The following is a 21,194-nucleotide window of genomic DNA, read 5'->3' on the forward strand; positions in this document are numbered from 1 at the left end:
GTTTCGTAGAATTATAAATTGTAAGAAGGCACATTGGCCCCGTTCGTTATAAGCAGTGCTCACTGCAAAGTGCACAACTGTGCAGCACCACCAGACAATTTGCACAGTGAAATTTGCTTTCGAGCTTTCGCAAAATCGATATTTAGCACCAAACTGCAAAGTGTATGAAAATATTGAATCATAAAAACAAGAAGCTATTTAAAGAAATGCTTGCTTTGTTTTTATTTATTTGTTGTGAAATATTTCACCAATGATTAAAGCTTTGTCGCTTCAGGTTTAAAATCGTTATTGCTTGGCATGAAACATTTAATACATGAATGCAAGAATTTTCCAGTTCTACAGAATGTTAAGTATATATTCTTAAGCAACACCACTCGTTCCTAAAAGAGTTTTTTGCAAACAGTTAAATTTTTTTAGGGTGATATTACATTACTAAAATAAATCAAGTACATGCCACAGCGAGCTAACACTATACAGTTTCTTTCATAACACAAAGTCAAATTTATGTTTTTTCTTTGTGAATGCATCAAATATTAATCTAATTTCCTTTACGCATATATTTGCATTATTGAATTTTTTAGCGAATACTTAGCCGTACTTCAAATAAATTGACACCCAGTATGGCAGAATGCTATTGACTTGACGACTATATCGGCCCAAAAAAAATCATTACATTTTTTTTAAAAGATCCAAAAAAACAAAAGCTTGTGGTTATTTCCACACATATAATTCAATGCTGAATATGTAGAAACATTATGCAGTGCAATTGACAGGAATTCATTTTGTTCTGCCATACTGAAAGATTTTAAAAAGTACTCAATTTCGAACATGGAATTGTGTGTTTGCAGTTTCACTTTAGCAAGTACTCCTATATTGAGTTAAAAATGCAATCGCAATAGTCGCCATTCCTGTTAAATAGACAGGTATGACATTGGCAGGGCATGGGCATTTTAAGGTTGTACTAAACCAGGGATGGCAAAACTTTTTATCGCGTGGGTCACAAACATGTCCTTAATCCATGCAAAATGCACAAGTGTGTCATACTTTAATTATTTGCTAATTTTATGCAAATCTCCGCTGCATCGTTTTAAGTGTTAGTTGTGGGCCTTGGTAATTCAAGGTTTTTTGATGATTTCCAAATTTGGATTCCCGCAAATATTAAGAAGCTAAATAGTTACGAAATGCTGCAGCATTTTTTATGGGATTGCAGGAGTTCAGCAGAAATATTTCAGCATGGTTTATTGGTTTAACCAGGGTTTTTAGAACTTTTAGTCCGCGAACTCATAGTTTCCCTTAAAGAAGGGGTGGGCAACGTGCGGCCCTTCACCTTCTTCAGCTATTTTTTTTCTAAATAAGGCTATTTGAATGTGCACCATGTTGGAACTTTTGCTCTTTCAGTTTCCTGTTTGGCATGTGATGTAACCCATGCGCTACACCGCTACACTCATGCAGTTGAACTCAAATGGGAAGCATCTATTACAAAAACAATCTTCATTTATAAAGTTTTACTTGTGTCACCCTGTTATAATAAAGAATTGTTTTGCAGCAATTACACTTGTTTGGTACAGTCATGATGCCACGCATATTTTGCCATGCATATTGACTAAGACAGGAATGGCAAACCACTGTTCTTCGTTAGATCGAGTAGAGATCGAGTAGGCCTACATTAACTGCACTTCACAAATCGGTGCAGAAAAGCAGACAACTAAAAGCATTTTGTTTATTGCTGTAAAACGTATCGGGTGGTGGTGCTTTAAGGAAAACTATGAGTTCGCTGCTTAAAAGTTCTAAAAACCCTGGTTAAACCAATAAACCATGCTGAAAAGCTTTCTGCTGAACTCCTGTAATCCCATAAAGAATGCTGCAGCATTTAGTAACTATTTAGCTTCATAATATTTGCGGGAACCCGAATTTGGAAATCCTCTGAAAACCTTGAATTACCAGCCCAGACAATAAAACTTTGAATTCGCATAAAATTAGCAAATAATTAAATATATGACCCACTTGTACATTTTGTAAAAATTAAAGTCGTGTTTGTGACCTGCGCGATAAAAAGGTTCGCCATCCCTAGACTAAGATATTATGTTTAACAGCTGGTTTTGAATTAAGGCTGTTAATTAAATTGTACTGATACGAGAAAGGCGTCATTGGAGTTGTAGGGAAAGTTATTTCCGAACTCACAAGCACATGAGTGTGTCTGCTATGATATTTCATATCCGCTTGTAGTTGTGTTTTTCTAGTAAAAGCTGAAAATATGAATTACTGTTTATTAAGATGTGCGGCCCTCCTGTAAGCATTATTTTCATAACTGGCCCTTGTGTTAAAATGGTTGCCCACCCCTGCCTTAAAGGATCGCCACCCGATACGTTTTACAGCGATAAACAAAATGCTTTTAGTTGTCTGCTTTTCTGCACCGATTTGTTAAAGTACAGTTAATGTAGACCTACTTGTCACCCCTTAGACTCTTTTGCACGACCGCCAGATATGCCAGCCCTCATTTAAACAGTCTAGTTTTTTCTAACGAAGAACTGTTTTTTTATATTTGTTCTTTCATGAAAATGATTGATAACATTTCGGTATTTCTTGAGAGACAAGTGGGTCATTAAAAATCTGTGGTGGGTCACCTTTTCACCCGCGGGACAGTGGTTCGCCATCCCTGGGCTAGGCCATGCTTCTCCATCTAAAGCAGAGGTTCCCAACGTGGGCGGTTACGCCCCCCTGTGGGCGTTGGCGAGTTCCAAGGGGGCGTTTTGAGTCTTCATGATTTGGGGGGCGCTGAACGCACATAAGGGGGCGTTACATGAAAGTACTTATATCAAAATTTTATAAAAAGTTCACATACAAATAGTAACAAACAGCACTGTAGCACGTAGGTAACTTTTAACCTTAAATGGCCACTTCCGTACTGCGAACTTGTAGTAGTTTCCCGACCATTGTTACGTAATAATTGGCTTTCTTGTGTAAAGCTGTTGGTTGTTGTTGCGTTTCACCGTTTTATACGCGTCAAAATGTTTGTATATTTGAAGCAGGGGTCGCCAATCAGTTTGTTTACGTTTTGATGCTGTCTTGGGACTAGATCAGCGCTTCTTTACCGTTGGGACGTGGAAGGCAGCAAAGTGTGTCGCGGACAAACGGAAAACGTATTCAAAAATATATTTTTTAACATTTTTTATTCTTTCGTCAATGTAATAAAACCTTGCAGGAAATTTAAAAGAAATGCCGTTATATCCCAAAAAAATCGCGCTCGCTTTGCTCGCCAGGTCCGCCCGCACTTCAAAACATTAACAAACACTATTACACTTTTCATTATTAGTATGGATAAAAAAAATCCGAGGCCCGCCTGATTCACAGTTGTTCTAACATTTTTCTTAGTTAACATTTTGCGCGGCCCACAGAGACATTTATGAGTTCGGTTGCGGCCCGCGACTAAAAAAGGATTTAAAGCCTTGGTGCAGAAAGATATGAATTTTCCTGGTAATGACATAACCTGATGAAATAATGTATGTATAAATTCCAATGGTGAATGTATGTTAGGCAACCTAAAATATCACTGACAGCTTATCGAAACGAAAGTGAAGACAATATGATGTTAGACAACGATTAATATAATACTTTACTGTAAAGCAAGATGAGGGGGGCGATATGAAATAATACTGAGCCCAAGGGGGCACTAGTGTAAAAAAGGTTGGGAAACACTGATCTAAAGCTTAAACTATAATTTTGGCTGTGGTAAGTATGTAAACGAATAACAGTTTGGCGCTTTGCGCAATATTTGGTCAAGTTTTGCTATGATTGTGTTTTAATTTTAAGCAAATCTATTTGGTGCGCGTTCGCACCAAAACAGTGTTAGAATAAGAAAGCAGGCATGTGCACCCCAGTTTGTACTTTCACATGCCCCTTATGTATTTGTTGATACTGAAAATGGTTTTGCGCCTTCAAAGCAACTTTTTCTTAACTAATTTACTTGCTAATACCCAAACATTCCAAGGTTGATACGTTTCTTAAGGGGGACACAGCATTTAAGTTTAGGGGAGCGACCAAAAAGTAGGAATTTAGGACAAAAATGCTTTTGATACCCATATTATATTATAATATTTTCATGAACTAAAGTATTTTACAGGGCAATAAAGCGCAGCCGTCCTGAGAATAAGCCAAAAAGTGCTGATGTGCCAAGAACAGAAGCAACGCCAATAACTGAACAACCTGAAACAACCCATACTCCTCACGCCAGTGATAAGGTGGTGGTCGACAATGTTACAGTTGCTCCCAGCATTGAAGTTAATGCGCGTGATATAAACGAGACAGCGTCGAAGGTTACTGAACCAAAGGTCGCCATCAACTCATCAGACGGTGTTACACCATCACCACAACCTGATGAAGAAGACGGACTTTCAGGTTTGGACATTGGCCTTATCATTGCATCGGGGTTAGCGTTGGCGTTGGCGATCTGTGTGTGTGTTTTTCGAAAATCTATTCGAGCACGTTTCAAAACCCTGCGAAAGAGATTGTCCAGTGTCAGCTGTGATTCTGTCCCCGACGACCCTGTAATTGTACAGCATCGCCCTGATCAAAATGTGGAGCCACAGGAGGCTGTTCCTCTCGCAGTCGATCTCTGAAGATTTGTCTATTGCACTACCACCTTGCACTCCAAGTATTTTAGGAAAACCTTTCTAATGTAGCAGTAGTAGTTGTCCGCCACTAATTTTTTTTTTTTATCGCGCCTTGTTTTTCTTGTGTAATTTTTGTATTTCAATACGAACACCGACCCTCAGATCGAAGTACGTACCACAAAAGTAAAACAATGTGGCTTTGGGACACATAATAAGACTTACAAATTAACAATACAATTTATTTTACGACATAAAATACCAAACACGCTGTAATTTAAACGACATAATAAGATCTCAACCTGTCGGAATAAGGCCTACTAGATGGATGAAATAACTCCTAACCCTATATGGATATAGTGGAGGTTGATCGAAGCCACTGGTCTGGCATCGCCCGTTTGGCCGCTCTTTGTTAAAACGTCGCCCTTAATGCGTCACTGTTTTGGCACCGGGTTGTTTGCCACTTTTTGTGATTAGTTGTAAGCTAGTGATTCTCTTTAAGGGTGGGGTTTGGGGTTAGGATAAGGTTATATAGGCCTGATTATGGTCATTCAGGTATTATTTGGACAGGTTTAGAACTTAATTCGATTTGGATGTTATTACAACTGTTATGATTTATTCCATTTGCTTGTCTTATTCCGAACTGTGTTTTATTCCCAACTTTAACTGTTCTAAATTCGGTCTATGGCTGAAGTCCGTTGATTGCTACATATTTTGTTCGTAGGCGCAACTCCATTTTAAGGGAGTTTACTATCTGATAGTTTATTATAGTTATTGTTGTAAGTGTATATTTGAAAAAAACAGTACTAAAGTTTCATTATTTATCTGCTTAAAGTATTTAAATTATTGTTCAACAACATGTGTGACGATCAACTTAATCAACGTGATGTGTTTTTTATGTTTAATAATTACCTTTTCCTGTTTATATTCAAGCCATCACTGTGTGTGTGTAGCACAGTGGTTCTCAACCTTTTTCTTTCATGGCGCATTTTCGTTTAACAAAAAATATGTGGCCCAGTGATTTTTTATGAAAGAAAAAGGTACGTTTAGGTTAGCACAAACAGAAGCAACTTTATCGTTAAATTTCTTCATTTTGTATGGGCTTAATAGAGTGCACAACGCATGCCATCTTCCACATTTAATCGGTTTCGAGCCTTAGTTTTTATTTGCAACAGAAAAGCCTGCTTCGCATAAATACGTACTGCTGAAAGGCAACAGTGTTTTGATGCATTTCTTACCGATGCGTGGGTATAAAACACACATATTTGCCCAAAACTCACAGGTGCGTGTTATTTTGCTAATACCGTTATTATTATTGTGTTGATTAACCGTTTTTTTTATTTTACATTGATGTTATTATTGCGGCTGGCCGTGCATTATTTACCGTTTTTGCATTGAAATAATTTTGAGGCTCTCTGGTACTTGTATTTTCTGCATATGGCTCTTCCATTATATACATTTGCGCACCCTGCCATATATTGATGTAAATCCATACTTGATGTAATTTCCATTAAACTTCAAAAACAAGTTTAACGCATGTAGGAAGAATGTTAAATACAACCGTTAGAAACTAATTTGTAATAGACACAAATGAAACTAGCTTTTTTTTAGTGGTCAATGGCTCATCTCAAATGTTATTTGGCCCACTGGTTGAGAACCGCTGATGTAGCACATGTACCGGTACTTTGCCATTAACATGTGTTCTTACCAATTTCACTCACAGTTACAAGGCAATTTGTCAAATTGTTGTTACACACGCTCGGTTAAATGAATTTTATCTTCGGTACCAGTTTGCGTTTCTAATGTTTTATTGATTCACTGTCGTTTTTCTCACCGCTAAGTTTTTTAATAAATTGTTTATTTAATGGAATGTAAGTTTCTTAAACTGTATGAAACTCCGCCTTTATAAGGTACCAGACAAAGTTTTGACGATTCGGACAGGTTCAGGATATTAATCAGCTATATTACTTCTATGGACTGTACCCCTTTAAAATTTATAAAAAAATTCCTATGCTTTTCCGGCAAAGTTAAGCAAGGCTGCGGAGTCGGTTAAAAAAAACCTGAATATACTCTCAACTCCGACCCAATGTGCGATTTCGTCGAGCTGCTACATAACTAAAAGAAGGTGTTTTTCTTCAGTTATACACTCGCAGGGGTGATATAACATTCATCCACTCACAATATGTTGTATATTATGTAGCATATACATGGTTGGAAAATATTCCAGTTTTATACTGCCAACGCATTATGACCGATGCAATTAAAATAAGTTATCGTAGTAATACAACATGAAATCAAAAGTACTGTTATGCAGTGTTGAAAGTTTCTAATGAATTGACTCGCGTCACTGTATTTAAATGACCTAACTTGAATTAAGTCGTTTCGACCAAATGACTTGTATTAACATGCAGTGTTTTCATTTAACATTTTAAATAAAAATACGGTAATTTATCCTTTTTGCATTTAAAACAATCAATTTGCTCTCTGTTGTTTTTTCAGTTAAGCCATTGCTCATAATCCCATAGGTTTATCATTTGTAATAGTTTAAAGGCAGTGATTCCGTTTCGGCAGCTGTTTTTGTGTAGCTTATACCTAAGGTTTTATTTGTTAATAATATGAAAGAAACTCTCGAATCTCTAAAACTAAATTGTAGACCACCAACTCGTTTCTACCAGCTAGGCAAAGGCCGTTGGCGGAGGGGACAGTTTAATTAATTGCACACAACAAATAACTGCAGCGTTTTAGATCTAATCGCCTCCAGAAACCTTCCCTTAGAATCCTGCTCGATCACTAGATGACGTAGAGTTTCGCCGCGGGCGCTTTTCTACGCAAAGCAAGAACCGTGGTCGCTTTAAGCATTAGTAGGAAAACTGCTGGAAACAAGATGTCGAGTGCTGGTTCCAAACCTAAGCGTAGCCTTGTGTTTCTGACAGCAACGCTTTGCCTGATGTACAGCACTCACTTGACTTTACGCACCCTGCAAAATCAGCACTCTGAATGCCAGCAGCACCTAGTTAAAAGTTATGCTAAAGACGAGCTGACCAGCCCAGTAGCTACTACTGAGAGCAGCGTACGGAAAGTGATGTACGACCGCGAAAAGACTGACTACTTTTCGTGCAGCGATTTTGACAAGATTCCCAACACGACGCAAGTGATTAAGGAAAACATGAAAGGGAACCGCGGAATTTCCTTCATAAAAGTAAAAATCAACGGCGAAATTACACCCGTTGTGGTGAAAACAGCAAACAAGTAAGTTTAAAGCCTATGCTTTGTTGTGTTGGCCTTCACAATATAATTTTTTTGTACTTTATAAAGAGTCGGTGGTGGTTATCATGCCCATATTCAAATAGGTATGATTTAAACTTTAAAGCAATGTTTTACAGCCTTTTTGTTTTCGCGACCCCTAAGTCAGTTTTTTAAAACCCTTTCAACCCAATTTATTGTTCCATTAGTTTAAAATAAAACTAAAGGGACGTCATAAACACGACTGGTTCACTAAAGCAAATGTCGTTACCATAATTGTTGGACTGACGTGTCCTTAACTCCGTCCAATGCTATTCTTTGTGTTGTTTTCATTCTTGGTTCACACTTATTGCATTTGTCCTCATAATGTTGCTTTCTAAATACTGCTTGATATCATAATTTTCCCAATGTTTGTTGTAGTTAACAGGCTAATAGCAAGTTAATGTAAAACTTAAAAGTGTCGACATACCACGCATCGTTTTTAGAAGGCGGCAATATTCCCCAAATAAGTCGGCCTTGGATATGTTTTTGCAACATTAACCTTTATAATATTGTTAAAGACGACTACAATGCTTGATGTCTTAAACTTAATAAAGCTAATCAAGTGCTAGATGTCTTTCAACACCCGCTTAATGAATAAATCTAATAAATATAAGTTTAGGATATGTCTCTTCTACGTTGCATTTGCAATGTGAATATAGCACACAGCAGTAATTGTTTTTTTATGAGCTGTTTTTTTTACACATCGTTTGCTTAAATAGTTTTTATTTGAGAAAAGCGCTATCTAGCACCAGCAAAGCTTTCGCATAAAAATCTTATTTTTCGGCGGCACGAAACGTTACAAGCAGTAAAAGCAATGAAATGGCATAGTGTAATGCAACCCAAACTTTTTAACTTCGCGACCCACTTTTGATGCAAGTTTTATTGTGCGACCTACAATGAGATATGTCAAAACAAATAGAGTAACATAAAACCTGCATCTTTACCAAACTGGCGTCGTACTGAAATAGTAAATGCCAACAACATATCTAATTGTTCCGTATTTGTGATATTGTTGCATAAATATTACGTAAAGATAATGCAATAATTCCTCGATTTAATAGAAAACGGTAACATTTAGAAATGCTTCGCGACCCAGCCCTTGAAATAGCTTCTCGGCCCACCAATGGGTTGCGATCCGCTGGTTGGGAAGCATTGGCATAGTGGATCTCTTACGCCATCCTGCGGAGCATCGCTATAAGATTTAAGTTTTTGGTAAAATAAATCGAGCATTTAATACCACCCCGCATTGTTTGAAAAAAAATAAGAAAAATCATTTAGCAAAAACAATAATAATGCATTGAGTAAAAAAGTAATGATTTAGCTTGAAATAGACTGCGGATTATTGCGTTTTATTAGGAGTTATTTAAAAGCTTTTGGCACGTGTGCCATTCCTGGGCACGCCAAATGATTTAATGCGCACATTGTATCACCTTAAGAAGTGCAACCGTTATATCACTACTACATCATTAACATTATTATGACTAAAACTAGCGCTAACTAAAAGATTGCTCACATTTCCAATTCGTGTCTTAACTGTTGTATTTAACATTACTTTTTGTGGGCGTTATAGACTTGTTGCTAACAACTAACCGTTCGTATTACGTCACTATGCCCTAAAATTGGCGTGATGTTTACTGCGTTAGAGCAGTGCATTCTACATTAAAAGTAAGAGCATGTGTTTTTGTGCGACTGAGAAACCAATCTAAAAGCGAAACTGAGTTTACACTTCTGTCTTCTAACTATCTGCTGAAAAGCGTCGAAGTTTATTAAAAAAGCAGGGACAGCGTATTATGTTCGTTTTTTTTCTGCAGGCTTGGGTATCTTTACAGAATTTAACTTATGAAATGGGGTTTAATGGCGTCTCCCAAGATACGTAAATTAGATGTCAGACCATTCGTAAATTAGATGTCAGATCACATCAGGGCTGCGGAGTCGGATTCGAATAAGACTAGGTAAAACTACCCGAGTTCGACGTGTGCGCATGCGCAGTATCAAATTTCGAAACTAATAAGGCAGCAAACTGTAAATTGTTAAGGTGGAATAGCAGTTGGTGGCATATTTTCCATGGCCCACATGAGTGAATTGCTGAATATCAAACAAATTTTAGTTACGCAAATCGGTGAAATACGGGCTTTAACGTCTGAGCAGGACTCGAGACTTGATGAAATTGCACATTTGTCCGGAGTCGGACCGGGGTTGTTTTTAACAGACTCCGGATCCAAACATAAAAAAATGCTTGGCACGCGAGTTGATGATATTTTGAAATTATTCCTAAACTGGCACACTACATGCGAAAGGTTGCAGACCCCTGCCCTAAAAAGACGTTTAGCCTAATCGATAAAGTCTGCTCTATCGTTTTTAGAGTTGGTAGGTATTTGAGGTTTTCAGTTCCCGCACAACTTTTTCTGCTTTCTGCTTTAAGTATTACAGTAGACCTTTTAGAGCATTTTGCAATATGTTTAAAATCATTTAAAAGTTTTGTCGTAATCTTGCCGCTAAATAAGCTTTCAGCCCAAATCTTTTTTTAAATTAAAAAAATTACAAAACTTGAAAATGTCTGATTTCTCTTTTTTGTGTCAACAGAGATCCGCCGACGCTTGAGAACGGATACAAGTACAACAGCGCTAAACGTGAAATCCACTTTCTCACCAAGCTGAAAGGCATCGAAGGCGTGCCGCATATTTTCGCTTCGTGCGTTAACGAAACCACGATAAGGTAACATTCATAAAACAACTTGTTTCCCTTTGTTCTTAAATCTTGTGCCAATTTCGGCCTTTGGATGGAATCCAATATATTTTTTTTGGCATTGCAATGACGTCATTGGTTTTGGATCGCGATACTTTTTCTCTAACTCTAACATATCGGGTATCGGTATCTGAATCAAATGTCGCATCGGACATCTCTAGTCCTGTATATGCGTTCAGGATGTCATGACTTGGACTTGAGTCGTTCGGCAAATGAACTGAAGGATGACTTGACTGCTTTTAGGTCTTAAATCGTTTGGCAGATGACTTATCTAGAATTTAAGTCGTTTGGCAAATGACTTGTTTGAGACGTAAGTCATTTGCCAAATGACATGACATGGACTTGAGTATTTCAAAAGGACTTTTTTACAAGATTGAAGCATGCAAAAGTAATTTCTTTGGTATTTCCAGGTACATAGTGGCCAGGATAAATGGCCGCACATTCTGTAACGACAACGGAACCACCGTGAACTGCTCGAGTGGAGATTATCTTGCGCAACTTGTGGCTGAATCTAACGACCCAGTGTTTGCGGCCCTCAGCCTCGCCTACTACACCGCTAAGCTGTTCCGAATATTTGGTTCGTACCTTTTAAAGATTATTGCAAAAACAGGAGAAAAATATTAAACTGGCTCAGAAATAGAAAGAAAAACTCCAAATTACATTGCTCAGCTGTTACCTTTAAGCATTATGACAAGAATAGTAGAACATTATTAAACTGGCTTAGGATTACAAAGTAAAATTACAAATCACACCGCTGAGCTGTTTCGAATATTCGGTTGGTACCTTTAAAAATTACGACAAGACAGGAAAAAATGTTAAAAGAAAACGGAAATTAGACTGGCTCAAAAATATAACTAAATCTAACAAACCACACTGCCTAAGCTGTTTCGAATATTTGGTTGGTACCTTTTTTTTAAATTGCTACAAAAACAGATAAAAAAAGACGAATTTAAAATGGCCATGCCATTATTTTTTTATATAGCCTTTGTCTATCACGAAAAAGACAAACTGCCATTCTCTTTTTAGTCTCGAATAACGTCATTTTTTTATTTATATTGCTATAATAATACTCTTGTTATTACAATGTTATGGTCGGAGGGCTACAGAATAATTTAGTTTCAACCTCAAACCAGGTGAACCTTGTTATGAAGTTTTATGACGTGCTTGATATTGATTAAAACATCATTAAAGGGTGGAAACCTCTTCAAGGTTGCATATATTGATTAACAAAAATGGCCTTTCTACGATAAACACCGCAAATGTACTTACAAGCACCTTTACAATGTTTATAAGGAGACAGTTTGCGACAATCGTAATAAAAATTCATTTATTTTTTATGATAAATTGTTAAAAAAATGTTGGGGTGTAGTGTTTAACTTCTGTAACAGTAAAATATTATGCTAAAATAATATAATTTACGTTGAAAAATGCCTAGTTTTTGTCCAGGGGCGTTGTGCTTTAAAAAGTATAGTCAGTGTAAATACAGGTTCACATTTAATGCCTATCAATTTCAAGAAAATAGTAGTTTTTAAATGTTTTGTTAAATGGCTGTGTAGATTTGATTCGTTTAACCAAGTTAATAAAGTTCGACACAAAGTATTTCCGGCCCGCGATCACATGCATTACAGTTATCTGACACTTCAAAAATACCGTTTGATGACCCCTGTCAAAACATTTGCGTAGTAATGGTATGTTGTGCGCTTAAAGCAAATCCTCGTATTTTTGCAGAGGAGAGGCATTTGCTTTTCGAAGATGTATCTGGACTCAACTTAATGGTTTCTTCCGATTGGGTTGTTCATCTGGCTGATGCCGATTCGCTGGTGTTCTACAACGACTCAAGGTCGGTAAAGTTTAAATAGAACTAAGTGTTGTAGTGACTTAAGTCAAGGACTGTTTTCAAATTACTTAACTTGACTTCGACTTAAGTGTTCGACTTAAGTGTTTTGTCCAAATGACTTGACTTGGACTTAACTAAGACAAAAATATTTGGGTTGAAATTAAGTCAAAAGGGTTTAAGTTTAAATTAAGTGTTTCCATTTACATTTCATTGTAAAATTGAGTTTATCTCATTTTTTGCCCGTAAAGCGATAAGATTGCTGCATGTTGTTTTTTGTATTTTTTTAGTTTAGTTATTGCTTATAATTAGACTTTTTGTATTTTTAATAGTTTATTGCTTAATTTTCATATCAGTGATTTGACTTGGAGTTGTCATACAAGTCAACTTAAAGTTAAGTTATTAGCCTAAAAATAAAACGATTAACTATTAAAATTGAACGATTTCATTAAAAAAAATGAATGAAAACTCTTGATTTCAACCCATTTTCTTTGACGCAATAAGTTAAGTCTAAGTCAAGTCATTTGTCCGACGAACTTAAAGTCGAGCCATTTTCCCCCAAAAAACTTTGTCAAATTATGTCATTTAAGAAAGGTATCTTAAGTGCACTTAAAACTTTAACTTTTGTAACTTAGAGCAATGGTTGTCGCTGTATACACTTTTTTTACTTATTTTTTTACATTTTTAGCATATTAAAAAAAACCTACTCATAATCTTTACCCCGGCAGAATGTTCTCGAAGCTTGCCTGTTCCATGGACGAGCATTGTCCAGGCCCGATGGGCAACTTGTGGATCGGAAGATCTCTCAACGCTCGGATTTACGCAACTTGCAAGGAACTAAAGGGGATTTGCTCGGGCAACAAGCGATGTTTAGGGTTTGATGCTTCCTTGCACGCATGTGGGATCGCTAACTGGTATCTTTGCAGGCTAAAAGGGTAATATACCTTCAAATTTCATTAGGTTTGGATGTGCTACTCTTGACCGATTGGGCTCATGTCACTGTATTCAAAATTCCAACATATAGCAAGCTAATTGTTTTACGAACGTAAATCAAAAAATTACTCGGTTTCATTTTAAAAAATGTTGAAAGAAAACACTTAATTTAAACCCCAAGTCTTTCGACTTAATGACAAGTCATTTTTACCGAAACGACTTAAGTCACGTAAATTATTTAAAACCAGTGATCTAACTCAAGCCATTGACCTCATTAAATGTCGTTTGTACATTTACTTTGTACATTTATAAATTTTATTTGGCTTTAACAATACTTTTGTACTTTCCACTGTTGTTTCACGCTCAAAATATTAAAAAAACTTTTTTTCCAGGTTCTTGAAAGGCTTTCCTGAGATTGAGCGGCGCTACGGTCAGATGTGCACCTGCTTGAGCCAGCCCTATCCACAGCACAGATGCTCCTTCATAACTGCATCCCAAGTCTTTCACAAGCTTCTCACCTCCTATATCGAACAAACTCAGTAGCGAATCACACACGTAAATAGAGTAGGCTGGTACAAACCCAGGCCCGTTCAATAAGGGCGAAAAATCGAAACAGACAGGTGGCTTCTTTAACGACAAATTGTATTCTTGTTAAGCTTTCGTACAACCGTGCTTCGTCGGGTCAAACTTAAAATGGATTTCTACTTTGACTTAAAGTCTGAGTTTGTGAACTCCGCTTCTGATATGGATGTATGATATTATCGGAAATCGATATTTCATGCATGTGTTCGTTTTAGTATAAGACTGATTCTAAGCATCGGTGCCGATCTGTTTTTGAGTTAAATGAGTATTTTGACAATGGACTTATCCCTTGCGCTGCTTTTCATCTGGAAAAGTATAAATGGCTAAAAAACAGCAACTTAACAAATTGAACGTTTTAACCTTAAAACACTTTGTGGCTCAGTTATATGTTTAACGCAAGGGTCGGGAACCTATGGCTCTTTTTATGACGTCATATGGCTCTTTTGATGAAATAATCTTGCTGGCAGATAAATGTAAGCTATGGTTTCACAGCACGATCTGAATAAATTTTTAAGATTTCCTTTTTATTACACATAGTAGCCAATTTCGGCGCTTCGCGCGAATCTCTTCATGTCCAAAAGTTCCTATTCTTCAACGGAACTCTGTAATCAAAGTTGTGCAAACTTAGCTAATTAATTTTTGCATGTTATGTTTTGTTCTTTCTTTAAATGAGAACAAAAACAACGGCCCTGTTCAATTTACTAGTTTTTGCTAATTTATAACTATAAGTGTTAAAAAGTATTATATGGCTCTCATGGAAATACAACCAAGAATATTTGACTTTTATGGCTCACTTAGCTCCAAAGGTTCCCGACCCCTGATTTAGGCGATGAACTTTATATCCTTCGCGCCGTTTTTTTATCTGAGAAAGTATATACCGCTAAAAAGCAGCAAGTCAACAAACTAAACGTTTTATCTTTAAAACACGTTATGGCTCAGAAATATGTTTAACGTGACTTTTGGAAATTTTATCTTGCAATAATATGTTTGTTTTAAGTTAGCAAGCCAATTACGTCATTCGATACCGGAACGGACGACGTTACTGTTTGCCAAAAAAATCAGTATCGTCATTAAAGTGAAATAATATTTATCGGACAATTATAAGGCGCAATACGATATTTCATTTTTTTGCTTTTTACTTTTTGCTGGGTTTCCAACTTTCAATGGCCAGCTTGTTTAACGATTTGCCAATTTGCGTTGTCTTAAAAAATGCGCTTTCCTTTTTGCCAAATAGCTTTTGCGTGCTTTTGTGTTATGTATCATATCGCACACAAGGTTTCTTAAACTTGGAAGAGCAGTTAATCGGTATTCAATCGTACTATTATGTTAAAAGTTATTCAGTCGCCAAAATATGTGACAAATTCGTGTTGACCGTTTTACAACAAGACGGAACTTGTGAAAAAGCACAAAGCCTTTTTTAATTGTTGATTTTTGCGTTTTAAGTTCATATTCTAAATTAGCCAATTCAAATCAACTTTATCAATTGACTGTGTCGGTTTTTCAGTTAACAACAAAACCACTTTTTTAATGTATTTACATATCACTGAAATCTATTTTTTATCGCCCACTGTAACTTAAGCGTTAAAAATTTTAACAAATCGCACCCTGGTATCTATGCCGAAGTGCGGGACCCATGGAACATGGGGACCAAGGGAACACTGGCATATTGCGCCCCCGTTGGCAGAACTAAATAAAATTTTGGTTGTGGGAATGAGATTTTGTGTACGGAACTTTGTCCGAAAAGTTCTACAGCGTGCTTTTGGAAATGGTTGATTTATTCCAATTTTTCACTTTTTTAGGTAAAAAATGTACTTTTAAGCTTGACATTCGTAAGGTGTTTTGATAGTCCTTAGGTAATTGTAAAGCAGTGAATATTTTTGTGGAATGAGGGGATATTTAGATACAGTCGGTTTTTCAGTTTAAAACAAAACCACTTTTTCACAAACATGGTTCGTGTTTTTAACGTCAGAAAACAAACCCAAAATATCCGCTTTGCCAATTCCATTATTATTCTACAGCATGACAACAGCAGTGTAAACAAGTCGTCTTGAAGTGACTCAAGTCCCAGTCAATTCATTTGGAAATTAAAGTTCAAGTCAAGCAAAACAAAAACGTAACAATCTCATGAGCCAACTGTTTTACAAAGCAGAATTTGAAGTAAAAACTCCGCATTTATCGAAACTTATTTAATGAAAATATCCCAATGAATGATTCCAAGTCAATTAATTTTGCCCAAAAGAATGTCTAATCAAGTCATTTAAAAATAGTCACTTTACACTTTTTAAAACAAATCCCGTTTTTCGTAACTTATTTTTCCGAACGGCCATTCAGATGGCAGAGTCTTTCATAGAAGAAAGCCGTGTTTTTTACATACAGAAAAGAAGATAGCGTCTGTTGAGAGAAGTGTGCATTCAGTCAGCTTGAAAAAATGGCGTCAGCAAAGGTGCCGAATGTGTAGTTTGACGCGAAAAGAAGTTGATCTATGATCAGGTAAAACAGCAAAACATCTAAAACGATACTTAAGGCGTACTTTTATTAAAAAACTTGTTATGGATTATTAAAAAAAAACTGAGTTTGTAAATTCTATTTGCTATAATGTTTTTTATCGGGTTATTTATTTATCAAGGCTCTTACCAGAAGCAACTAGATTTACATTGATTTTACAACGTGTCTTCACACCTTTGTAAAAAGTAGCTTAAAGACGAAAACACAATTCTTATATATTGAAAATGAATAAAGAAATATTCGAAACGTTAAAAATGCTACGTACTTCTGTATGGGCTTTAATATTCCTAATGCATTTCTTATAGTTTGTTTAAACCGGCAAGTATGTATTTTTTGGGCCCAAATTACAGCAGTCATGTCCAAGAACTGAACGGTCTATTCAGCGCAGGTACATAAGCTTCTTATCGCCGAAATAGCTGCGGCCAAAGTCACCGGGTGCTGTATTTAATAATGTATACGCCAGGCCTTTGCACGTCTTTGGCATCGTTTTAATGTAACGCAACTATACCAGGGAGATATAATGAACAATAAACTGTCATTCCAGTGCCCATGCAGCTATAACCTATTCCCCAGGCTGGAGCCTTTTTCCCGTTTTTCAATGCTTCTTTGGTAATTCGCGGAGGGACAATTTAATGCATTGCTGACCCCCTCCAGGAATGAATATTTAACCAGCAAGGATTAACTTTTCCTTTACGCCCGGCCCTGGGCGTCATGAATTATGCAGCCAAGGCCAACAAAGCGCCCGCTCTCCTGGTAATGCGAACCATCGCTTGCAGCAGAGACGTTGGCGCTTTGCTGGCATGGCGCGCAAAGGTGTGCTCTCTTACGCGTAAAACGCACTCCTTTACTTGTTTTACTGCTCAACGCTGAACGCTGAACGCTGCTGTTGCTTGTCTGATAGGGTCTTGGATGTATACTGTCACACTTTCAAGGCGTTTTTTTACTAAAAGGCTGTAATTTTTCAGGTTTTCAGTGTGTTTTTTTACCCGTTGTGCTAAAAGCTTTATTAGATTACAAAATTGGATTTTGGATTTTGCTGTCATATGTTTAAGGCGTTTTTCTTTAAGGCTGTACTTTTTACAGTTTTTAGTGTATTTTTTATCCTGTGTGCTAAAAGCTTTATTAGATTAAACTTAAAAAAACTTGGGTTTTAGATTAATGCTGTTAGGCGTTTAAGGCGTTTATTTGCTTTATTTTTTAGGTTTTCAGTGTGATTTTATACCCGATGTAATGATAGCTTTATTAGATTTTCAAATTGGATTTTGAATTATTGCTGTCAGATGCTTAAGGCATTTCTTCGCTTGTAGGCTGTATTTGTCAGGTTCTGTGTGTGCATTTTAACTCTGTTTGCTGATATCTTTATTAGATTATACTTGGAAATAATTTTGTTTTGAATTAAAGCTGCCAGAATTTTAAGGCGTTTTTTGCTTAAAGGTTTTATTTTTTTCGTTTTTTAGCGTGCTTTTTATCCTATGTACTGAAAGCTTCATTAGATTATACTCGGAAAAAGTGGTATTGGTCGAATGCTGCCAGAGCTTTAAGGCGTTTTTTGCTGACAGCTTTATTAAACTATATTTGGAAAAAATGGGTTTGGAATTATTGACGTCAGATGTTTAAGGCGTTTTTGCTGAAAGGATATATTTTTTACTAATTGTGTGGTAATTTTTACCCTGTGTGCTGCTAGCTTGATTAGATTTTTGGAAGAATTTGAGTGTATTCATAGTAAAAAGGCAGGTGGATTTAACTTAACCTTTTTAAGTTAAAACTTAGAAATGCAGTTTGTTGTTATTGATTATTACATGTAATTACATTACACTTTGAAATAGAATCTTGAACTTTGTTGGAAATTTAGTTATGATTTTAGCAAATTGCTCCATATTATATAGACGTGAGGCTAATAGAACAAAGAAACAGTGTTTTTTAGTTAAAACTTTTTTCACTATTTGTTAAATAACGAACAAATCCTATAAAAAAAACGCACAACATACAGCAGGTGTACGGCCATAGCATTTTAAGAGTTGAGATTTATTTATTCGAGCAAGATGGCGGAATTCAACGTCTATTAACCTTTGGATTATGCAGAAAATTGATCGGAAAATATGGGGGCGTAAATTGACGAAGGCGGGATTTCGTTTAACGTTTCGCACTTAGGAAATTTCGAGACGGAATGCGGAGTTTGCGTGAATTTGCGAGTTCGCAGAAAAGTGCCTTTCTCGCTTGGCGGTAATCCGTAACGATTTCCCATAATTGCAAGATTTAAAACCAATATTTCCACGATAGGTTAAATTCCTAAGAAAAAAATTAGGGAGTAATCGTTAAGCAACGAAAAGGAAAATCTTTCCTGTACAAAGACTTAATAGCTTTCAAAGTGTAATTTATCCATAATAAAGTAGTTTTTCAAAACTGCAAATTAAACTGAAAGTGTTGTTACTTAAAAAAAAGAACTAGGCCATTGTGATATCACAAGACGTTAAGCATACGTTTACAGACAGTTATTCAAAACATACAATCAAAACAACAACATGATAACATTCTTTAAGGCACTGGTTCTCAAATTGGGGTCAAAAAGAAAGTTTAAAACTACTTTTCATTATATAAACTGGTGAAAATGTGTAATAATTGGGTGATATACTATTCATCATACCTTGCTTTCTTTTCTTATTTTATAAAGTAATGAGATTTCCAATATTTTGAGAAATAAAAAAACTGTATACCAGGGAAAAGATTTTCTGAACCACTTACCTAATGTGAACGGATTCGCTAAAAAGCCCTGCTATTGCGAAACCCGGCTGGCAAATGGCTAAAAATAGCCAGGTTCACCGCCGAAGTTTAATTGTTTGGGTTGGAGACAACGTTCAATCGATATCGGCGTTTTGCGTTTTCGATACCCCAATAGCGAACTGGCACTTTTTGCATTAGTACGGGTCACCACACAATTAGGCGCAGTTGTTTTTTGTTTTTGAACTTACTTAGATAATACAGCTTTTTTCAGGCTTTAGCGGAGTGTTTTTCAACCTTTTTTCGCCACGACCCAAATACTAAGCGTTAGAAATAACAGCAAAGCTTTGGCGACACAATGTTCTTCACAAAACTTTTTGTAAGTGAACAAACCATAAGGAATTAGCCTATACAAGTTCGAATTTAGTTAAAATTAGCCATGTCTTTGATTTTTTTTAAATTTTTCTCGGTGAAATTTTGCTGTTGGACGATCTAAACAAATCTAACCATGTAAGCTACTGTAGCCGACAACCAAACCAAATTATACGGCGACGCAGACCCAATGGTTGAGAACACTGCTTTAGCGTTGCTTTGCGAATAATGTAACAAAATGTAATTTTTTATAGAATGTTTACGATAAGAAGCATTTGTTATGGCCAGGGTTGCCATATGGTTTTTATTCTAGGGCTATCATACCTTCTCTTTGCGATAATTTGTCTCCCAAGGACACTGAAAATAATTTAGGTTAAGTCATTTGTGCAAATGACTTAAGTTCTAGTCAAGTTACTATAAAATTATCTTAAGTCATGTCCGTGAATTAATTGCACTTGACAACACAAACGTAATGTACCAAAGTTACACCTTAACGTGAATTTAAGGGCGCAGAGGTGTTACTTTTAATACAGTACAAAATCTACATTATTAATATGTTATCGATTTGCGCAAAGCAAGAACCGCCTTTATATCGTTTAATTGCCAAAACTTAGTTCCAAGGGTGCGAAGAGACGCAGGACGTTTATGAGTTAAAACAATTTGCCAAATAGGCGTATAGACATAATAGAACCAGGATATAATCTGTTGTTACCAGGCATAATGCTAAGCATTACATCAGCAATTAAACCGTTTTATGAATAATACTAGAACAATAACACACAGAATCGTTTTTTGTATGTAGCCTACGTATTTAAAATAGTCAAAATATCCAGTTTAGGGGTACGTACCCCCCTGGATTCGGCCTGGTCTGTATATGTGTGGTATGCCTATAGGTGCGACAGGGCGAGCTATTATCAAAAGGTCTTGAGTTAAGCCTGGCTTTAGCTCTCTTGCAATCGATCTGAACAACTTGAAGTTTTCGGCAAACTCCCCCTGCTTAATTCTAATTGAAAATAACTTTTGTCTCTTTAAGCGTCGATTCTCAGTTTACGTTGTAAACATGTGTTGTGAAAATCTAGGTTAGTACCGAGGCCAAAAGGTTGACTAAACTAATAAGTTTTATATATTTTTTTGTTTTACTTTCTTCGTTAAAAAGTGTAATTAGCTCAAGTTATTATTCCACCAGCTAATAGTATCGGACGATTACTAACACTGCCACTTAGCATCATGTTTCAGCTCCGATTCGATATTATGGGACATCCCTAGTTTAAATAACTAAGTGTAATAAGTCATTGTTGTTTTGTTTATATATTTAAGTTTCAAAAATAAAATTAGCACTGTATGAAAATATGCCTGAAGAGGTCATTGTGGATTTCAGAAGAGCCTTTTTTAATTTTCAAGTGTCAAGACAAAATAAGTAAACATTGATTCGACACGAGAGTTTGTCTTTCCGAAAAGTTTTGCTGAAATCACTCTTTTCATGGATGGAGCCCCACCGCAAACAAACATAAGGTAAATTTCCGCAAAGAATGCCATTTTTTGTACTTAAGTTTGCGATTTCAGCAATGTTTTTGTTTTGTAAAGGTAACACGTATCGGAGAAAATTTTTCACA

At 36.3% G+C, this 21,194-nt stretch overlaps 1 protein-coding gene across 1 annotated transcript; it reads left to right on the plus strand.

The window, feature by feature from the left end:
* The first annotated feature begins 7,482 nt into the window (after window positions 1-7,482).
* LOC146139201 (uncharacterized) lies at window positions 7,483-14,196 on the plus strand. Its single transcript, XM_083391921.1, has 6 exons — window positions 7,483-7,856; window positions 10,476-10,607; window positions 11,048-11,214; window positions 12,366-12,477; window positions 13,200-13,406; window positions 13,797-14,196. The coding sequence occupies exons 1-6, from the start codon at window positions 7,492-7,494 to the stop codon at window positions 13,945-13,947; spliced, it is 1,134 nt and encodes a 377-aa protein (XP_083248047.1). The 5' UTR covers window positions 7,483-7,491; the 3' UTR covers window positions 13,948-14,196.
* The last annotated feature ends 6,998 nt before the right edge of the window (window positions 14,197-21,194 follow it).

The sequence above is a fragment of the Ascidiella aspersa genome, chromosome 6 (genome assembly GCF_963924565.1).
Source record: "Ascidiella aspersa chromosome 6, kaAscAspe10.2, whole genome shotgun sequence".
Lineage (NCBI taxonomy): Eukaryota > Metazoa > Chordata > Ascidiacea > Phlebobranchia > Ascidiidae > Ascidiella > Ascidiella aspersa.